The sequence below is a fragment of the Rhineura floridana genome, chromosome 2 (assembly GCF_030035675.1).
Source record: "Rhineura floridana isolate rRhiFlo1 chromosome 2, rRhiFlo1.hap2, whole genome shotgun sequence".
Taxonomy (NCBI): domain Eukaryota; kingdom Metazoa; phylum Chordata; class Lepidosauria; order Squamata; family Rhineuridae; genus Rhineura; species Rhineura floridana.
In genome coordinates, this window is record NC_084481.1 from 192328037 (window position 1) to 192350555 (window position 22519).

The window sequence follows — 22519 nt, forward strand, 5'->3', positions numbered from 1 at the left end:
CACCCAACGAAGCCTGCTCCATATGTTGCCAGGTCTCCGGTTTTTGCCCAGAGACTCCAGATTCTTGGGGTCCTCTCCAGGTCTCTGGGTGAGTTGCCCCAATCTCCAGACTCTCAGCTTTCATTTTTTAAAAATTAAGTTTCTAGGTAGTCTGGTTGAAGAAATATACACCAAAAAGTCAGCTGCTGCCCCTGCAACTTCTGTTAAATGAGCTCGTAGCTGGCAGCTCTAACCCTGCCCATTCAGGTTTGTAGCCAACAAGTGAAGTCAGGGCTGTGATTGACAAGGGATTTGTTGCTCCAGGCAATAGCTAGACCCCATTGCAAGAAAACGGTTGTCTTTTCCTGCTTCTCTCAAAATCTCATAAACTGAGTAAGTGTATAGCTTTCAGCAATGGTAAAAGTCCCTTTCTCTGTGTGTGCAGGAGATGTAGAACAAAAAAATCACAGCAGGATCTTCGTAGGCAATTGCTTACTGTAAACAATTTCAGTTATTCTAATACAAGTGTACATACAGGGTTTTTTAATTACTTGCAAAAATAGCATATTATACCTTTTACCTTTCAAATAATTTGTGAACAGAAATTTAAAAGAAGTGTACATACAGATGATGCCATTACAATGTGTTATACTTTTCTAATTATGGGGAATCAAACAAGTTCAAATTATCCTGGGCTGTTCAAGAGGGCAGTTTGTCTAATTCGTAGCCTGTTTTGAAAACCGTCCCAATATGAAGCTTTAATCATGTATTCACTTTTCTGGGAGTAAAGCTGCAATGCTAATCCCACATACCAGGAGTACACCCCATTGAATTCAATTGGACTTACTTTTGAGTAGACACGATTAGGATTGTGCTGTAAATCAATGGGACTTTTGAGTGAACATAGCAAAGGATTGTGTTTGTGTTGTAAATCTTTCTCTCCCCCTGCGATCCTATTTTTTAAAGCCATTAGGCAGGGCTTACCTAGGTATTGCTGCTTTTATCTGAAATTATTGATTTTTTTATTAAAAAAAAAGGTCTGCAATGACCAACTGGTTTTGTCAATAAACTATTATATGGGGTGTATGTGTGTGTGTATATGGAGTCTTTCCAACAACCCTGTGAGGTAGCGTTGATTTGAAACCAACGCAGCTCACAAGAAGAAATAAATCCATTTAAAATCCAATAACCATAAAACAAGTATAAAACAGTTGCAAAACAGCTTAAAGTAGCATGATTCTGAATTTTGGGTTGGGTGCATTCTTTAGTTCTTTATCACTTGAGGGTGCAGTTCTGTGCACGTTTCCCTGTTTGAGTAAGTCCCATTGAGTACATTGGGACTTGCTTCTGAGTAAACATGCACAGGAGTGCATTATAAATATCTTTACAGGTTGTGTAAATAATAAACCTCTTTAACAATCAAGCTTATATAAATATTTCTTCATACTGTCCCAATAAGTATCTGATTTCACACTATGGTTGTACATTATTATTTCCTCTACATTTTAAGTGTGCCTTTCTTCCTTGGGATGGTCATGATCCCCCTCAGAAAATTCAGCGTTCTACAACACAGTAAAACTATGCAATATTGTTCATACAGATTAAACTGACTATAACATGCTATATTCTTACCCTGATATTTCCAATTACACAGAATTTACTGAGGATGGAAGAAAGCAATGGTGGAATAATATTTAGGTGTGAGAAGCAATCAAGAATGATGGGCAGGGATCATGAGTGGAAACCATAGTGAAGGAAAAGATAAAAGCCTGCCCAGTGACAGACTATGACATTAATTTATTTAAAATAAATATATATATTTTAGACTATAGTACTAGCTTATGGTTAAGCTATAAGTACTTAACATTAAAATAATGATTTATGGGTCAAATAAATAAATGTAGATATTGCCATTGTATTTTCTAATGCACTTTCATAGTTGTGAAGACTGGAGAATTACTTTCTTAAAAATCCGAGATTCTCAAGGATCGTAATTCTCTCCCAGATATTGGATTCACTAGGAATGCTTGCACACGTGAAATAGTGAAGACAGTCTTGTCAATACATTGCTTCTTTGTATGCTCATGCATGTGTGTATATATGTAGGTATCTCAGTCAGTAGGCAACATACTTCTGCTACTTTTGCCGTGTTGCTACTCAAGTCCTCTTGCTCCAAAACTCAAAGAGAGGATCTGTGGCTTACTGCACCATGGGAAGTCTACTTTAATGGGATTTAATATAGTGACAACCTTAGGAATAATAAACCCTTGCAAGCAACAAAAATTGTTTAATTCCTAAAGGACAGACCTGGTTGAACCACTTTTGGCCAGGGGCAATTGAGGGCTTAATATTGTGTATGTAGCAATCTGGGTGATCTGAAAGAGAAGCATTTAAGGGTAATTGCTCAATTTTCTATCCATGTCAACAGGGAAAATGGGCAGTAGTGGCTGAGCTCAGCACAGTAATGGAGCTGGATGAGATGGAAGATGCCAAGCTGTTAGATGAACTGGAAAAGTGCTATCTATTGAGAGTCTCCTCTCCAGAGCCAGATGCTTCTTCTAAGCTCAGACTGCTCTGTAGACCTACATAAGGGGAAAGAAACAAGGATTTGGAAAGGGGTGGCATTTCTGTGTGGGTCAAACACAGTATTTTGCTTCTGTTATTCTTGTTTTTGTAACTCCAGAGAAGTGCCCAGTTCCTGTGTAGGGTAGTTCTGCATTGTGCCATGCAAGGTTATTGCTAGAGATTGTTCTTCTTTCATACCAGGTTCTTCCTTCTGATTCCCAATAATATTGAGCTTTGAGCTGTTCATGAGTGTCCCACTCTAACTCTTACATGCTTCATGAGAAATGGAGCCAGGAAAATATCTTTAAAAAAAAAGAAAAGCAAGCAAGCAGGGGTAATGTACTTTGTGGTTCAGCTGACCCCAGCAACGTGAGTATGGGCAGGCCTGGTACCTCATGTGAATGGTGTTTTCCCAATGTAGCCATATTGTTCTTCTACAGATGTCAACAGTGGGCATTCACTTCTACAGAAGAAATTAAAGCACCATGCTTGGGGACATGATTAGGGTAGAAGCAAAACCTTCCCCCAGTCTGTGTGTCAGGTATTTGGGGGGGGGTTGTGCCCCTAATTAGTCTGGACATTTCTCTGCAACTTTTAAAATTATATTTATTTATTTACAAGTAGGATCTGCAACAAAATGTTGCACTAATCAGTCAGCCATGTCCTGTTCCCAAGATACTCCACTCTCCCACCTGGTTTTCCTTTTTCCTGCCCAACAGTATTTCAGCCTGCTCAGTCCTCATTGGGATGATTTTGAATCCCCCCCCAAAAAAAGATTTCCCTGTAAAGATTTTGTTGTACTTCTGCAAACCATGGATTTTCCCCAGTCCTACTGATGCCTCCGTCTTGTGCATGGATGGTGCCATTTTGCTTACATGAGGACTGGTAAAGAATTGAATTTGCTATTAGAATGCATTTCCTTCCATTATGGAACTCAAAGCCACATACTTAGAGTTCCAAGGCAGACTACCATCTGGGTACTGCCCAAACTCAGACCTGCTTAGCTTCAGCAAAGTTGCTACACCAGCTGCTTTCAGGGTATGCCCTGCCTCCTATTGACTTTTTTGGGACAAATTGGCTCCAGTGGGGACTGATGCTGAGGTGGATGCAAAAGCTTGACCCCTTCCTCTGACATAGACATCATCAGTGTCTAGGGCAGATTTTGCCCCTGCCTCAACTAACTACCTGATTGCAGTCCCTAGTTACAGGAGATTGCAGTTCTCCTGTAACTGCAGCCTGTCCCACTGATAAATGATTTACTAATAAGCAGCAAGTATAGGATTTGGGTCTGGCTTACAACAGAGATCAGAATAGTCCACTCCAGGCGATTCAGTCTTAAAGAACTCATGATAAAGTATAGTTTCTTTGGCTAATCTTAAAAATGGAGACCCTGAGGCTGATAAGATTCATTGAGTCATAAACTACAGGTGTTCAGTGCAAATAACAATGTCCAGGTATTGGAGGGGAAGGGGCGCAGGACAGGATAGCTAAGCAATGAGACTCTGGCAGGATTCTGAGGCATAGAGCTGGGGGAAAATATGAAAACTGTGTAGGAAGAACACTGAGCATTGGTGAAATTAAGATGGGAAGTAGGCAAAGTGACTGGAGTAAGGAACAGTCAGAGCAGAGGTTTAGTATTATACCTTTGAATTTTGCCTGCTATGAAATTAATGTGGTTAACTTTTGGTTGTCATGAAGCTTTAGCCCACAGTATTCCAAATGGTGGTATTTTTTTTAAAAGAAAGAACTGGAGTTCAGACAGCATGATGGGCATATAATGTGGCCAAGAAGTAATCAGAGATGAATGGATGTCACTGGTGGGGGGGGCAAGCAGGGAGGATATTTACAAAGAGAGTTGCTACCTTCCTTGACTTAGGGTTGGTCAAAGGGAATGGAATGTGGTTGTAAATCACTTTGAGAAGTCTTGTCTTGAAAAGCGATGTACGAATTTATTAAATAAATGCATAAAATAAAAAAGCACCAGAAGTTAGTGGAATGCTGCTCTTTGAGAGCCCTTTTCTATACAGAGGAGCTTGGTGTTTCTGTGGAGAGGAAGGGCCAAAGCAGTCTAATGCACGTGATTTTAGTAATGGCGATGGACAGTGCTAAGCACACATGCTTAGGAATGGGTTTTTGGCAAGCAATGCTTTCCTGACAGAATTCTGTGAAACACTAAATATACAGTCAAATTGCAGCTGTGATTGTTGAGTCCATAAGTGTAAGTTGATGGACTAGGTTTACCTAAAAGACCCTTTAAGAAAAAGCTCTTGAAATATGATTACAGAATTGAGACACCATCATTTGAAAGTGCCCGAGGCAAGCTTCTTTGAAAATTGCAGCTGGAGAGGCACAGCAAGAGAACTGCATAGCCCTTGATTGTAGCGTTGTTCCCTCAGGATCTGCTCCCCCCCCCACCTCAGTTTCTCATCTGATAGCAGCAAGAAAGAAAGCAGCAGTTAGGCTCTTCGTCTGTCTTATGAAAATCCGATTCCAAGTGGCTGTGATCAAACCCAGTTGGCTTTCAGCTGCTGTGGCCTCACGTCCAGGGAGAGAGGGGGCTTCTGAGGAGTTTCTGGATATGGAAATGTTATGAGTGCTACCGATCAAAGCTGCATTTTTTATAAATATATATAAGATTTTTTAAATAAAAAAACCTAAAGAATTTAGCATAAAAGAAATGTAGTTTGTCTTGTTTTTGCACCGGCACATGAAAAGGATTAAATAGAATCAGTCATACCTGCTCTCTCACACAGTTCAATGAGAGGTTTATGAGAAACTTCTTTTCTGCCTCATTTTAAGGCAAAAATCACTAAACTGCAGCATTATGCAAGGATGTTTTTCTGTTTCTCCCTTTCTGCATGCCTTTTGCACTCTACTTGATGTGTAAATGATCACCTCTTGAATTTTGTGTTTTTAAAACGAATGTGGATAAAAATAACAATGTCACATACATACATATTTGTGAAAGGATGGAAAACGCCACACATAATTTTCCCCACACCCAATTTTGTATATAAAAGAATAGTTAAAATGATTTACGTAGTTATCCTGAGTATGTACCCCTAATTTGTTGTCACATGCTACTGTTTAACATGAAATGACACAGAGATGAACTTGGAGATGACTTAAGAACAGCATTCCTGGATCAGATCAGTGTTCCATCTAGCTAGTTCTCCTAACACCAGAAGCAGTCAGTGCCATAGGGAGTCTGTAACACGACATTGGTATAAGTAAGGTTCCATGGCAAGCGACCCTAATGAGAAAAGGAATGCAAGTTGGGTGTTCCTAAAAGAGGAAATTCTAAAGGCACAATGGCAAACAATTCCATCAAGGAAAAAAGGGCTTCACAGTGTGAATGTGAAGCCAATGTGGTTGCACAGAAAGTTTAGAGATGAAAACAAAAAATGACACATACAGGAAGTGGAAAGAAGGCCAGACCACAAAGGAGTACAGAAAGGTAGCACGGAATTGCTGGGATGGCGGCAGGAAGGCTAAAGGTGAGAATGAGCTGAGGTTAGTGAGATATTCCAAAAGCAACAAAAAAACTTTTTTCAGGTACTGTCCCGTCCAGAGCCGAAAGAATGAGGCTGGAGTGTGTGTGCAAGTAAATCTCGTTTTATTAGAGTAATGGATACATCAAAGGCATTGCGCTTCATAGGAAACCCTACGCTAACTCACTAGAGTCCCTAACTATACTCTAGACATGCTCTGCAGCGTGTGAAGGAAGTTGACTCAACGACCCCCCACTGGGAGCGGCAGGCTTATATAGCAAATGTTTTTGAACGTAATCTCTGACTCCTTCGTAATTCCTGTCTTTGCCCTGTCCGTTTCTCGCGGCGACGGGAACGAGGAGACAGGGGACGCGCATCCAACAGCTCATCTGAAGACACCTGCTTCCGAGCAACGGGCTTGAGGTCAGGGGGCGGTGCCACACTGGAATCCTCCTGGGAACTGCTTGGTAAAGGAGGAGCTGGCACTGACTCTGAAGCTTCCCCCCACAAGTCCTCTGCATCAACTGGGGGCGGTGCGCTCGGCTCCTCGGAAAGGGCGTTACTCGTGGGAACTGGCTGGAGATCAGGCTGCCCCCCTCCCGCACGATCCTGCTCAGACACAACAATCCCCAACTCTGCTTCTTCTGGCTGCGGAGGTGCCTGAAACTCATGCCTCCCCCCTTCCTGTCCCTTCTGAGTTGGCTGCAGCGCAACAGGTACATGCTTAGTAAAAGACAAAGAAAAGAATTGTGGTACAGCTACTTAATTAGAATGGCAAAATGATAACAGATGACAAAGAAAAGGCAGAAGTGCTCAATTCCTACTTTGGCTCAGTCTTCTCCCAAAAGAGGGTTTGTGACCTTCCTTGGAAACATGAAGTTGAAGGGCAGGATTGAGATTGATAGACAAATGGTCAAGGAATACCAAATCACTTTAAATGAGTTCAGATCTGCAGGGTCTGATGAACTGCATCCTAGAGTATTGAAGGAACTGGCTGAAGAACTCTTGGAACCACTGTCTATCTTTGTGACATCCTGTAGGATGGGTGAAGTGGCGAACAACTGGAGGAGGACTAATGTTATCCCAATCTTCAAAAAGGGCAAAAAGGAGGAAACTTGGAGCTACAGACCAGTCAGCCTGACATCGATCCCTGGGAAGATTATAAAGCAGTCAATCTGTAAGCACCTTGAAAACAATGCAGTGATTACTAGAAACCAACATGAATTTATCAAGAACAAATCCTGCCAGTTACCTCATTTTTTTGTTCGGGTAACCTCCCTGGTAGACTGAAGGAATGCTATAGACATAATATATCTTGACTTCAGCAAAGCTTTTGACAAAGTGCCCCATGATACTCTGATTCGCAAGCTAGCTAAATGTGGGCTGGATGGAACAACTATCAGGTGGATCCACAATTGGCTACAGAATCATACTCAAAGAGTGCTTATCAATGGTTCCTTCTCAAACTGGGGGGAGGTAACAAGCGGAGTACCGCAGGGCTCAGTCCTGGGCCCAGTGCTCATCAACATTTTCATTAATGACTTGGATGAGGAGGTGCAGGGGATGCTTATCAAATTTGCAGATGATATAAAATTGGGAGGGATAGCTAATACCTTGGAAGACAGAAACAAAATTCAAAGTGGTAAGCTGGAGCATTAGCCTGAAATTACCAAATTTCTTGGTAAACTGGAGCATTAGCCTGAGAACAACAGAATGAAATTTAACAGGAATAGGTGCAAAGTTCTACACCTAGGAAAAAGAAACCAAATGTGGATACTTGTCTCAGCAATACTACATGTGAGAAGGATCTTGGGATTGTTGTTGATCACAAGCTGAACATGAGCCAATAGTGTGATGTGACTGCAAAAAAGACAAATGCTATTTTAGGCTGCATTAACAGAAGCATATTTTCCAAATTGCGTGAAGTATTGGTTCCCCTCTGTTCAGTACTGGTTAGGCCTCATCTTGAGTACTGTGTCCAATTCTGGACACGACACTAAGAAGGATGCAGATAAACTGAAACAGGTTCAGAGGAGGGCAACGAGGATGATAAAGGAACTAGAAACAAAGCCTTATGAGGAGAGACTGAAACAACTGGGCATATTTAGCCTTGAGAAGAGAAGACTGAGGGGAGATATGATAGCACTCTTCAAATACTTGAAAAGTTGCCACACAGAGGAGGGCCAGGATCTCTTCTCAATCATCCCGGAGTGCAGGACACAGAATAATGGGCTCAAGTTGCAGAAAGCCAGATTTCAACTGAACATCAGGAAAAACGTCCTAACTGTTAGAGTGGTATGACAATGGAACCAGTTACCTAGGGATGTGGTGAGCTCTGCAACATTGGAGGCATTCATGAGACAGCTGGAAAGCCACCTGCCGGGTATGCTTTAATCTGGATTCCTGCATTGAGCAGGGGGTTGGACTCGATGGCCTTGTAGGCCCCCTTCCAAATCTATGAATCTATGATCTAGATCAGCCTTTCCCAACCAATGTGCCTCCAGATGTTGTTGGACCACAACTCCCATCAGCCTCAGCCAGCATTGCCAAAGGTCAGGAAAGATGGGAGTTGTGGTCCAACAACATCTGAAGGCACACTGGTTGGGAAAGGCTGATCTAGATGGACTTACAACAAAATGTTGCAGTGTGGAGTGCAGTATGTTTTCAATACAAATGGAACAAAGATACTGAAGGCTACAGTGATGTTCCAGTTGTAACTCAATAGGAATAATATCAGTGAGGTTAATGGGTAAGGCTTTTTGATTGTTCATGGTCAAAAGGATCAAGACACCTCCAGCTGTATTTGCACATTTCCGCCATCACTGTTAGGGCAGTCAGGAATGTAGCCATAACCCTTTTCCGTCTCTCTTTGAGCCAATTCTCAGGACCAAATTATCAACCTGAGATTGCAGTTTTGAGTGAATCCATGTTATGTTATAGTTTATTTTGATGCCTCCTTTTGGCCAAAAAGGCCCCCAAGGCGGCTCACAAAAAAAATACACAAAATACAAGTAAGAAAAGAAATATAAATTACAAAAATTTAAGACAATGAAAACTTAACTTTTTTTTTTTTAAAAAGCAACCCACACCTAAAAGCCAAATACATTCATTGTCCTGGCAAAGGATAGCCCCTAGAAAGATGCCAGAAAAAGCAGGGGTGAGGAGGCAAGGCAGGTGGAAAAGCTTGTCCATTGATGGTCCCAGCACAGTCTCACTCCTGCAGCAAATGCTGAATTTGGCAAGTAGTTAACTGCCTGCTTCACCAATTGCTTGCACTGAATCCATATTCCACAATTATTTCTGGTTTGGCAACACTGACGTTTTGAGGCCAAATTTCATGAAGGATTCACATTCTCAGAAAAGGACACTTCATTTATTCAGGGGCACTGTAATACTTCATAATGTATTTCTTACCTCACAGTATTTTGCTTGTCATTTTACTTGCTGTACTGCACTGAGAACCTGATGACTCCAAGATTTCTTTACTTTACCAACATTACTTTTTTTCTAACAAAAAAAAAAAGTTTGGAATACCAAACAAATGCTAAAGATATCTACTTATAATAAGATCTAACAAAGAAAAGATGGGAACTTTTTCGAATTTGTTCTGTGACAGTAAAATTTAATTTCAGACATATTTTGTACAGTAGCATATTAGAGTCCAGGATTTTGCTGATGATATGGCTTGATTCTGGACTCTAATATGCTACTGTACAAAATGTACTGTACAAAATATGTCTGGAAAAAGCTAAAATGATTAAACTGAGGTTTATCATACTTTGGACACATTATGAGAAGACATGATTCACCAGAAAAGACAGTAATGCTGGGAAAAACAGAAGGGAGTAGAAAAAGAGGAAGACCAAACAAGAAATGGATTGATTCCATAAAGGAAGCCACAGACCTGAACTTACAAGATCTGAACAGGGTGGTTCATGATAGATGCTATTGGAGGTCACTGATTCATAGGGTTACCATAAGTTGTAATCGACTTGAAGGCACATAACAACAACAATATGGCTTGATTCAGATGTGGCAAAACTTTGCATGTAAAATGTTTGTTGTTCGGTATAGTAAAAGATTAAAATGCATTTATTTTTAATAAATGCATTTATTTTTAAAGAAAGCATTTTAGTCTTTTAATGACATTTTGTTGCATTTTGGGCATCGCTAGCATTCTGTGAACCTTCCTGCTTTTAAAAATAAATAAATGGAGGATATACCATTATTCTGATAGTACAATACAAGGTCATAGCAGTTTATAGGTACTTGAGCAGCTCCTTCCTTTGTTTATTATTTTCAGACTAGCAATCCTGCATTTTTTTGTAAGTTAAATGATATTTTATATTTGGCACATTTTTGCCTTCAAAAATGTGGCATTTAATTGTATTAGTACAGGATGCTGTTCTCTAGTGTTCCAGCTGTCATTACTATTTGGACCAAATCATGTATATCACTTGGTGGTAGATGAGAGATTGCTTTTTGTTACATGCAGCTCAGAACTGGCTGCTCTAGGAAGCAATAATTTATGGCATTTACAGATGTTTTCTTTGCATCATGCCCTCAGGCAACATTTATACAATTAATATGAGGACAACTGAAATCTTTTCTGTGTACTTTCTTTTTGAACGTCTCCTGTCTGTAACGTTCTACAGTTGTTATCAGTATGATGAGCAAACTACCCAACATAAATTCTTTCATGTTTGTTATATTAAGGCAGAGGTTGTTAACTGGTTGCAGAATCTGAGCCTTTAACATATACAACTAGTTAACTGTTATGGTACGGCAACATTAATGGCGCAATCCTGTAGTACGCATATTAAGTTGGGACCAGAGATACTCTGCAGCCGTATCAGTGGGTGATCACTTTAGCCAATTCGTGCTTAGCCAGGGAGAAGGGGGAAAACAAAAAATCAGAAAACATAAAAATGGCAGGCATTGCCTCCCCCAGGTTAGCATGCAAAAGGCTCTGAAAAGGTTCAGAGCCTTTTACATGTTGGCCAGGGGGAGGTGGTGTGACCAAAGCCCACTGTGACATGTTTATGAGGCATTTTGAGAATAAAAATGCTTGCATCCACCAGGACTTGACTCCACCATTATAGTAAGTGAATCTAGTGAAGTATACGGAATGCAATCTTGTCTAGTGTTGTTTGATGAGTTTCAGTTGATGCCATCTGAGGACATGGACAAGGCATCAGGAAGGTGATCAATGTCTCTTTAAGAAACTGTGATGGTCCTGGGTTGTCTGAAAGAGGCGGTGGAAAGATGACCCCTGAAGAAGCCTTCCCTGGACCTGGAAAATGCTCATAATATTCATTTGATAGAATATGATCCAGCTTTATGCTAGTATTGCTCTAGGTTACTGAAGTTTGTTTTTGTTTGTTTTCTGTGGAGGCTGATCTTTTATGTATAGATTTGTTAAATTTTGATAGCCTATTTAGCAATTTTGTATTGGTTGTCTCCAGGAGAGACAGTATGGTGTAATAGTTAATGTTGCACTGTGAGCTGTGAGACCAGGGTTTGAATCCCCACTCAGCCATGAAGCTCACTAGGTGACCTTGGGCCAGTCACTGCCTCTCAGCCTAATCTACCTCACAGGGTTGTTGTGAAGATAAATTGAGGAGGGGAGAACCATGTACATCACCTTGGAGGAAATTTAGTTTATACATGTACTGTAATTAAAGAAGATGTTAATTAAGATGTCCCGTTTGCGCAATGACTTCCTTTTGCGCATGTACATCACCTTGGAGGAAACATAGTTTATACATGTACTGTAGTTAAAGATGCTGATTAAGATTTCCCATTTGCACAAGGAGAAGTTCTGTTGCACAAGTGAAAGTCCTTGTGTGAACAGGATGACTTTGTTGGATATGACCCTCTGTTTTTAAATTGGATTATAAACTGAGACTGTGTTAGGCAAGTAACAAATTAAATTCTCCTCCTCCTCTTCCTTCATCACCATCTTTCCTTTCCTGAATTTAAATGCTTCTCAATCTCCTTCAAAGGTTTAAATGATTTCCATTGTGCTTGAAGTGGAAGCCAAATTAGGATAAATTCATTGTTCTCCCAAACAGTACACAATTCCTAATATATTCTATCTTTATCTTACCCAACAACTGAAACCCTTGTATGGTTTGTCCTATATTACCATTGAGACCCTGTATTTCATCCTCTTACTCTGTGTGCATAACTGGAGTGGGCCAGCTCTACCATTAGACAGAGTGAGGAAGTTGCCTTGGGCAGCTGATTTTGGATGGTATGAAAGGGCACTAAATTTTTAGTTATTTAATTTAGTAGAGTTGTATTTTATCTATTGCCAGAGAAGGGGCAAGGTGTTTGTAGAATTTTCTGCTTCAGGTGCCAAAATAACTTGACCATCTGGCCTTACATTTGGGGTTTGTGGGTATGTAGACATTTGCTCCTCTGCAAGCCCTGAATATTTTAGATCAGTTTCAGATTGGCTTCCTACTTAATACAGTCTCTGGGTTTATATTATATTCTGCTGTTGTTGCCCTCTTCAGTTTAAGCCCTGTTCATACTAGAAGATTGAAACACAATGCTTCTGCTTATATCATCAGCCTGTGGATAAATAATTGGTTTGCAGTGCAATCCTAGACATATCTACACTGAAGTAAGTCCCACTGAGTATAATGGACCTTTCTCCCAGGTAAGTGAGTCCAGGATTGCGATCTTAATGTAATGTATTATAACTGCCTGGTATAGGGGAACAGTTTAAGCTGCTGCTCTCCTTCATAGTGACAGGCCACTGTGGGAAGCTGGATGGGGCTGGCCTTTACTCTGATCTAGCAGCTCTTCTTATGTTCTTATATTAATATTCATTATTAATGAATCAAAATGATTATTTATTTATTTAAAAGGTTATCCAAGAAGTCAGTCAAAGTGAGCCTACCCACATTTTGTGTCTCTATAGAATATTCTCAATGCAGAGGCAATAGTGCTACAATAGTATTAATATATAGTGAAAGGAAGTCAACTTTGCTGTGGGGAGGGGGAGTGTGTTTGCTGCTCCCTCTCTCTTGAAAGTCAGAGGAGACAATCAAATATCAAAATCTGGATGATTTAAAACACAAGAAATGCAGCTTGCTTTTCTTTTCTACTAAAATTATGGTCATTATAAAGTGCTGCTCTCTGGCACTGCAAGGCATAGGGTGGGGCTGGGATGAGATCATCCTAGAGCTTAGATAATTTCTGGCTGAAGTTAGTTGGCCCGCATGCTGGCACAGTCACAGCTTTTCATAAGGCCTTTCAGGAAGATGGACAATTCTTTTTTGTTCTTCCTTGATCTTTCCCTTCGTTTTTTTAGGGCTATGGCTTTACTTTTGCTGAAAAGACTTGAAACCCACTGCCCTCTAAATGGTATCATAAATGAGTAGTGGCCTGACACTGGGATAACCCATGTGCGGCCAGTGGTCCAGAGAGGCTGGGGGATATATATGCCTCATCGGTTTGCTTATTACTCTCACAGGAGAGAGAACTCAATCTTGTTTGGGTGTTCAGCAGAAGCTGCCTCCATCCCTTGTTCCTTCCATTTTTTGAAGATTATAGTCTGTTGCTTTCCACTTCTCTATTTTTCTTCCTCCTTTTTTCTATTTAGAGGGGGAAATTATTGGATTGAGATGCACTAATTAAAGCCATTTTCTGGTATTTGGTTACTGGAGTGTTTGATGTCTCTCTGACAAGACCATGAAATGCATGGGGTGTCCACAGGGACAGAATTTGCTGAACACGGTGCTTTGTAAATGCGGGGACACAGTGTCGCAGCAGCTCATGAATATGAAACGCCCATGATGCTACCTCAGTGGACTCGAGAACACAGATGAATCCTGTCATGTGCTAAATGAGACCAATTTCTTTCACTTAACTTCATCTTCAATCAGATACCTTCTTCCATTTGCCTGTTTAAAATTCCCTAAACGTGATGCAGAAGGTAACAGCGTTCGGTAAAACAAAGTTTTGCAGCAGCAGAAAAATTAAGTTTGTATCTGGCTGCAGTTTTGTGCCGTTAAAAATATAAAACTTAGTCCATTTCCTTTGCTTTTAAAGCCTCCCATTGTGTTCTGCACAAAATGGGAAAGATCCAAAGAGTTACCCTTCAAAATCTCACTTTCTACGTGCTCTGGTCTTGTATAGTTTTGCACATATATAATATTAAAGGTATGTGTTCTAGCACTGTACGGATATAGCAGATAACTGGGATTATACTTGGAGGAGTTTCCACTTTGAATTGGTTACTGAAAATGGCAGGTCAATAAATGGGAACAACGCATGGCACAGCACGACAGAGCAAATTATTTTAGGGCTTTGAATAATTTCTGGGAGCTAAATAGGTCAGTATTTTTCAGATTTGGAGGGTTCCCTGGGAAACTCAGCCTACCAAGTTCTCTTCACTCTTTTTCAATGCTGTTCCTTTCTCCTCATGTGTCCCCCTCTTCCCCAGAACTTTATGTTCCCCTTCCAGAGTTCAACCCCACCATTAGAGAACCAAGGAACTAAGTTGAGGTAACTCCACTGAGGGGCAATTCTCATGTTGCTGTTTCCCATCTATAAATATTCATTTCTAAATCTGAGCTGCAGTCCATCAGGTGTCTTTTCCTCTGTCTTCAGAAACTTGTGAATTTTCACTTGACAAGAACAGAAGCAAGGTACAAAGGGGCATTCGGTTGTATACAACTAATTCCTATTCAGAATAGATCCACTGAAATTAATGAGCCTAAATTAGTTGTGTCTATTAGTGTCAACAAGTCTACTCTGAGTAAGACAAGCATTGAATACTATCTACTGTATCCGGACAACAAGCTAAGATGTGCTACCAAAATATTTGGTAGGGCCTGTGGTTTCAGGGAATACCTGCACGAGTTGCTATTAATATTTTAGAAGCGAATGATATTATTAAGGACTAAATGGAAAAATAGGAATTTGGATTAATCTGCAGGGAGATAATTTGTGAAGTCTTCCCTCTTGAGAAATGTTTATTGGATATATCTTTTTATTCTAACAGCAATAAGTTTTATATATTTTCATTTTTTAGCAAAGAATGGGGGTGGCTTTTAAATATTTGTGAAAGCCTCCAGATGTAATGTCTGAGCTTCTGAATGGTATTTCATTGTAAATTGGCACTCCAAACAACTAGAACAGGGGTCACCCACCTTTTTGGACCAGAGGGCACATTTCAAATTTTGAGAGTGTGCTAAGGGCACCAGTCACAAAATGATGGGAGCATGGCAATAACACAATATTAGAGAGTAATCATGATGAAGGTTTTCCTATAATTATATTTCCATACTAGAAAAAGTGACCTAATGAATTTCATCCTGTTTTTCTCCCCAGTGCCAACCCTAAACCAAAGCCTAGACTGCCATCCTATACCCAATTATCTGGAAGTAAATCCCATTAGACACAAAGAGACTTCCTTCTGTGTAGACATGTTTACCATTGTACTGTAGGTTAACTATACAGTGAATTCTTACTGAGTCCTCTTTAGTTTCTGCAAAGCAAGGTACATGCATAAGGCTCTTTGCAAAGTTTTCACCTTTGCCTTTTGGGGGAGGGGGATTATTTAACATTCATCCATGCTTACTGTGAAGTAATACTTACAGAAAATAACTTCTAGGGGCTACCAGATCTCAGGTGAACTCACCACAGGAAAGGTGCATCCTAGTTGCTAGGGAAAAAGGAAGGACAAACTATGGAGATTGCAAGGACTAGAAAAAAAGCCAGAAGCAGGAAAGGTGCACTAAAAGGAGGGGAAAACAGTATCTCTTTAGGACCCCCGTGATTCCTATTCTCTAGTGCCAAACAACTCACTTATCTATCACAGCTCTGACTTCACTAATTGGCTAAAAGCACTGACAAGCAGGAGCAGACAGGCTGGCTCATTTCAAGCACGCTTGGAGAAAACTAATTACTTGGATCCATTCCAGTCTGGCTTCAGGTCTGGTCATGGCACTGAAACCACCTTGGTTGCCCTGGTTGATGACATCTATCAGGAGAGAGGTAGGGGGAATGCAACCCTGCTTGTTCACCTTGATTTCTCAGCAGCTTTTGATACTGTTGACTACAGTATCCTTCTGCAGCATCCCAGGGAGGTGAGGGTGAGGTCACTGTGATTCAATAGTTCTGCTCATACTTTCAGAGCCACTTCCAAAAAGTGGGAGGCTATTGTTTGGCACCATGGGAACTGTCCTGTGGTGTTCTGCTAGGTTCCAATCCTAACGGTGCCAAAATTGTATTTGGTGCCAAATTTAAACAGCACCAAAGGTAAGCCCTGATAAGGTTCCTGATTGTCCCTTTGCATCAGGTATGGGGCAAGTTGATTTGGCTGAGGAAAAGTGGCCCTGCAGGTGAAACTTAGACCTCTCGTGGGTCTAACTTGACACGCAGGCAGGAAGTTCCCCATGTGAAAATGCATGACAATGCATTATTATCTGTACAGATCTTTTTTTAATTTAACGTGTAGGGTCCTATTTCTGGGTTGCTTCTATTAAACAAGATAAAGAAATTGAAATATGTGTGCTGGACTGCCTTCAAGTCGATCCCGACTTATGGCGACCCTATGAATAGGGTTTTCATGGTAAGCAGTATTCACAGGGGGTTTACCATTGCCTTCCTCTGAGGCTGAGAGGCAGTGACTGGCCCAAGGTCACCCAGTGAGCTTCATGGCTGTGTGGGGATTCGAACCCTGGTCTCCCAGGTCGTAGTCCAACACCTTAACCACTACACCACACTGGCTCTGCTTTAGTTTATTCATTTTTAATATCTGAAACTGGGCAATCCCATTGTTCCTCCTTTGGCTCAAAATCTATCTGCTTCTCAAGTCCAGTTTACTACCTTTATTTTAGTTTGATGTGCTTTGGTTACCTGAAAATACCCCTAATTACTGTTGCAAATTTCTCTTGATTTTATGATTCTGACCCTCTGGTTTGTTAATTCCACTAAGCCTTTTAGCTTGACAAAATGTGAGTTAACAGTACATAGTGAAATCAGTTCATCCTCGTCAGCATGGGATGAAGTAGTTGGATAGTCATTTCTTTATTCAGTGTTCGCTGCAGGTCTTGCCACACTAAATGGATAGTGTGAAGTGGTCCCAAATAATATTTTTGATCTGTATTTTCTAAATAGCTGGTGTGGTTATTGCTTTTCATTCCTAACTTTCTGGGCATTGTGACTTTGATCTGGCACCTTGGGAGACCCATTCACAGTCTCTCAGAAAGAGGTACTTAAAAGCCAGGTTTTTCTGTGTGACAACTAGATCCTAAAAGGGACTTAGATGACTATGCAAGGGCTTGGATACTAGGCCTTCTGATCCTCACAGATTCATACCTTAGATTTGTTCCCAGCTTATCTTTCACCACCCTTTATATCACTATTATTCTTTTGTGGCCCGTTCAGCCTGAGGCTGTGAACCCCTGCTGTGAAATAAATTCATGCAAATCTTCCATAGGTAGTGACAGGCCTTTCTGCAATATGGTGCTGAGGCTGTGGCCATTTGGCACAAAGATGAAGCCTCAAGTGCTTCAGTTCCTCTTTATCCACATTACTGTGGTCTGAAAGCTGCTCCATTGAAGGCAGCAGGTCCTTGGGTGGTTGGGGAGCTGGAAGGCACAACTCTGCTGAGATGGTCCAAGCTGTCACCGTCTCTTGCTTTGGCTTAGCTCTGGCTTCGGTCTCGGTTTCATTCAGCCCCTTACACCGGGCAGCCAATTAGAGAGAAATCCCACTGTGTGGGTTGCTCCAAACAGCCCTCTTGTCAAGAGTCTGGGCTAACCCTTGCCCTGTTGCAGATGGACCAGTGCTGTCTCTACCAGGGTCAGGGGAGCCTGCAGGGAAGCAGAGTGGATGTGAAGATGGGATCTGTGCACTTTGGACCTGGGAGAGGGCTGTAAGAGGAAACAGTTATAAAAAAAAACAATTGGACCCCAGGCTCTACAGGCAGGGAACCTTTCCAGCTCTTGAATATTCATTTCAGCCTGGGCTGCAGATAGGGCAGACTTTGAAACAGCCAGATGCTTAGTTACAAAAGCAGCATTGTGGATAGAATTGGAAGCAGCCTGTTCATTGCTGAGGTACCATCCCTTTTTTGTTTCAAGCAATGTGGTAACCGATGACTGTAGAGCTTAGTCAGTTTCCCATCCCTGAGTGTAGGACTCTGGAACAGCTTTCAGAATTAGAACAAGGCAGCCCAGAGAACAGGGATGGCCATCATATTAAACCAGAGGAGCTGTATTCTTTAGAATCCAGTTGTTCAAGAGGTGGTTCACTGAAAATGGAAGTGCAGTGTTTAGGGAGTATTTCATCATCCTAGTATAGCCAAAAGACTTGTGACATTTTAAAAGACGAAGAAAAATAATGATGAAATCCACTGTTTTAAAAATTGAAAAATGTTTCAAACTCAAAATTAGAAATGCAGTTAAACTGCTTTAGCGTGAACTCTCCAGAGCTGCAAATTAGCTGACAGGGGCTGGACAAAAACCTTGTAGGCTGGATGCTGCTTGGCCAGTTTGGAGAAGGGCCATAACTTGGTGGTAGAGCACAAGCTTTGCATACAGAAGATTCCAGGTTCAATCCCTAGCATATCCAGGGTGTAGAAGTCAGTGCAGATGGTATTTAGGTAGAGGGACCCAAGCTGGTACTTGCATAGAAGCATAATTTTTTATGTAGGAGAAAGATAGCTAATTCTGTCAGGGTCTCATTGTTCTGAAAGCTAGCCATGTACATAAAACCCTTAACAATGTGTCTAGGCAAATTCTCAAAGTTCCCTAGGAAGTAGGATTGATTGTTAAACCACTCTGGGAGTCGTAGCTCTGTGAGGAGAATAGGAGGCTCTTAAAAACTCTCAGCACCTTAGCAAAGGAGGGAAGCCATGACTGTTTACAGTGGCATAGCACTGCTTTAAATGTACAGTGCAGATGGGGGCCATAAATAATCTCCATCACCATCTTCTATTTGCATCCACTTTGCCACACCACTGTTGGAATAACTCTTTGGGTAGTATTTGGCAGTTTCTCTTAACAGCAAGGCTACCCTCAATCTTCAGATTCAGCCCTCTGCTTTTCTTTATTTATTGGGATCTGTGTTCTCCTTCCACCCTAGCAATGGAACACGTATCCACCCATTTAATTTAAAAAGAAAAGAAAAAAGAGGGGGCTGCTGGCAGCCACACAGGTGTTCACCCTCGGTGAGTGTATCTGGTGTTTTCAGAGGAAGATCAGTTGTATGAACATATGAAGCTGCCTTACATTATGTCAGACCATGGGTTTATCTGCTCCAGTACTATCCACTCTGTCAGCGGCTCTCCAGGGTCACAGGCAGAGGTCTTCCCCGTCACCTTTTACATGAACGTTTGGACTAGAGATGCCATCAGATGAGTCTGGGACCTTCTGCATGCAAAGCATGTGCTTTAACACTGAGTTATGGCCCGTCCAAGTTACTTTCACACAGAGAAAATGGGAATCGTTGTAATTCTTCTGTCTTATGACTCCTCCATCCCTTGCAGATATTCCAGTGATCCCTGACTTGGAGGAGGTACAAGAGGAAGACTTTGCCATGCAAGTGGCAGCCCCACCCAGGTAACAGCAAGATCACAAGTGCCATAGGAATCCTTGTGCTAAACTGGCAATCATTAGAGGATCCTACTCAAATGGTTTTTAGTGCCATGTGTTGTGATTTGCTTGAGCCGTTAGATGATGGTGTTATAAATAACAAACAATTAGGATAAACTCTGTTTTTCATATGAAGAGGGAGAACCACTGCTATGGATTCTTGAGTACTTGTGTGTAAACACAATAAATACGGAGTTTTGTAGTAAGACCAGGTCTGTATTTAGGGCAGTTATTTTATTTTATTTATAAGATTTCTCACCTACTCTACATAAGGTCACAGGATGGGTTACAACAATGGAATGTACAATGATTCAATAATAGGCAAAAAACCTTGTGGTTTAAGAACGTACCTATAGCCAACAGATATTTCTATCAAACTTGAAAAAGTAGGGAAATTGGGCAGCTACAGTGAATGCACCAGAGGAGCAGAAGACCTGACCTCCTCTCTGAGATATTGTACTGCCCTACAAATTTGTCAAAATGCAAACACAATGTGGGTTGGTCTTTCACAGTCCAATCCACTTCCTGCGTAGCTTGGAAGAATTTGGTAACATGTGCCTCTGAGCATATGATGAGTGGTGGCAACACCTGCCATCTCCATAGATGGAGAATTACATTTTTGTATGTTTGTTGGTGTTCTTCTTACTTTGCTTCTTTTCTGTGTTATTACTGTTTCTACAGAGAATCTAACCTAGAAAATTATATTTTTCTCATTATTCATCCTAGAAATCTGTGTCAATTTTATTTTTATTAATTTCAAAGCCTTTTTATTGGTCAATGTCATATGATGGTGAAGACAGCCTTTTGTGTTTCAAACTGGAGGTTATGCTCTGTTTCTAATTTGGGCACATTAACAGTTGAATCTGAAACAGGAGTTTGATGTAAAATCAGACTGATTACAATATGTTGCTACGTAAGCAATGACTCTAGCTGTTGGAAAAAACAATGTTGGCCTGTCCAAGATGCATGTTTTTAGCCTGCTCTGCTTAAACCACTTCACTTATGGAAAGGTGGGCTTAGTCAATTAAAAACATAGAGCACACCTAGAATTTTGCTAGAATATATTTCGTCTCCCACTGTTTTATCTTGTGAAAACGGAGACAACTCCTCATGTCCATTGGAGACTATTCTACAGAATAGCCAGTGCCATTATTCCATAATTGTTTTTGGAGTTTTTTTAGTGTAAAGTGTTGCTGTATTTCACATATTCACAGAAACCGAAGCAAAAGAAAATGATTAACCATAGGAAACTTATACACTGAAGAATTATATAAAAGAGTTGCAAGGATGACAAATTCATTCACGGAGGAACCATATGAAGAAGAACCAGGAATTTTAGAATGTGAGGTGAAAGCTGCACTTAACATACTTGGAAGAAACAAACCACCAGGAATAGATGGCATACCGATTGAGCTGCTACAAGTTACGGAAACGGAATCTGTCCAAATTTTGACAACAATTTGTCAAGAAATATAGAAAATAAAACAATGGCCCACAGACTGGAATTGTTCAATATACATCCCAATTCCAAAGAAAGAGGATCCCAGGGAATGCAGTAATTATCAAACTATTGCCTTAATATCCCATGCAAGTAAAGTAATGCTCAAGATTCTACAACAAAGGCTCTTACCATATATGGAGCGAGAAATGACAGATGTCCAAGCTGGATTTAGAAAGGGAAGAGGCACCAGAGATCACATCGCAAGTATACATTGGATAATGGAACAGACCAAGGAATTTCAAAAGAAAAGCACCCTGTGTTTTATGGATTACAGAAAAGCCTTTGATTGCGTAGATCACAAAAAACTATGGAATGCTTTAAAAGAAATGGGGGTGCCACAGCATCTGATTGTTCTGATGTGCAACTTATACCCTGGATAAGAGGCTACTGTAAGGACAGAATATGGAGAAACTGATGGGTTCCCCATCGGAAAGGTGTGAGATACAGGTGTATTTTATTACCATATTTGTTTAATCTATATGCAGAACGTGTACGGAAAGCAGGATTGGACCAAGATGGAGGTGTGGAAATTGGAGGGAGAAATATCAATAATTTAAGATATGCAGATGATACCATACTACTAGCAGAAACTAGTAATGATCTGAAACAAATGCTGATAAAAGTTGAAGAGGAAAGTACAAAAGCAGGAGTACAGCTGAACATCAAGAAGACTAAAGTAATGACAACAGAACAGTTATGTAACTTTAAAGTTGATAATGAGGACATCGAACTTGTCAAGGATTATCAATACCTCGGCACAGTCATTAGCCAAAATGGAGACAATAGTCAAGAAATCAGAAGAAGACTAGGACTGGGAATGACAGCTATGAGAAAACTAGAAAAGGTCCTCAAATGCAAAGATGCATCACTGAACACTAAAGTCAGGATCATTCAGACCATGGTATTCCCGATCTCTATGTATGGATGTGAAAGTTGGACAGTGAAAAAAGATAAGAGAAAAATCAACTTTGAAATGTGCTGTTGGAGGAGAGCTTTGCTGGTACCATGGACCACAAAAAAGACAAATAATTGAGTGTTAGAACAAATTAAACCAGAACTGTCACTAGAAGCTAAAATGATAAAACTTAGGTTATCATACTTTGGACACATAATGAGAAGAGATAATTCACCAGAAAAGACAGTAATGCTTGGAAAAACAGAAGGGAGTAGAAAAAGAGGAAGGCCAAAGAAGAGATGGATTGATTCCATAAAGGAAGCCACAGACCTGAACTTACAAGTTCTGAACAGGGTGGCTTACAACAGATGCTACTGGAGGTCACTGATTCATAGGGTCGTCATAAGTCGTAACTGACTTGAAGGCACGTAACACACACATAGGAAACTTCACTAAAGTTGCAAAATAT

At 40.7% G+C, this 22519-nt stretch overlaps 1 protein-coding gene across 1 annotated transcript in view; it reads left to right on the forward strand.

Annotated features, from left to right (window-relative positions):
* IFT43 (intraflagellar transport 43) overlaps positions 1–22519 on the forward strand; it is a 93639-nt gene that overhangs the window by 57934 nt on the left and 13186 nt on the right. Inside the window, exon 6 of the mRNA XM_061611791.1 lies at positions 19549–19621. Within this exon, the coding sequence (XP_061467775.1) occupies positions 19549–19621 (73 nt within the window). The remainder of the gene's footprint in view (positions 1–19548; positions 19622–22519) is intronic.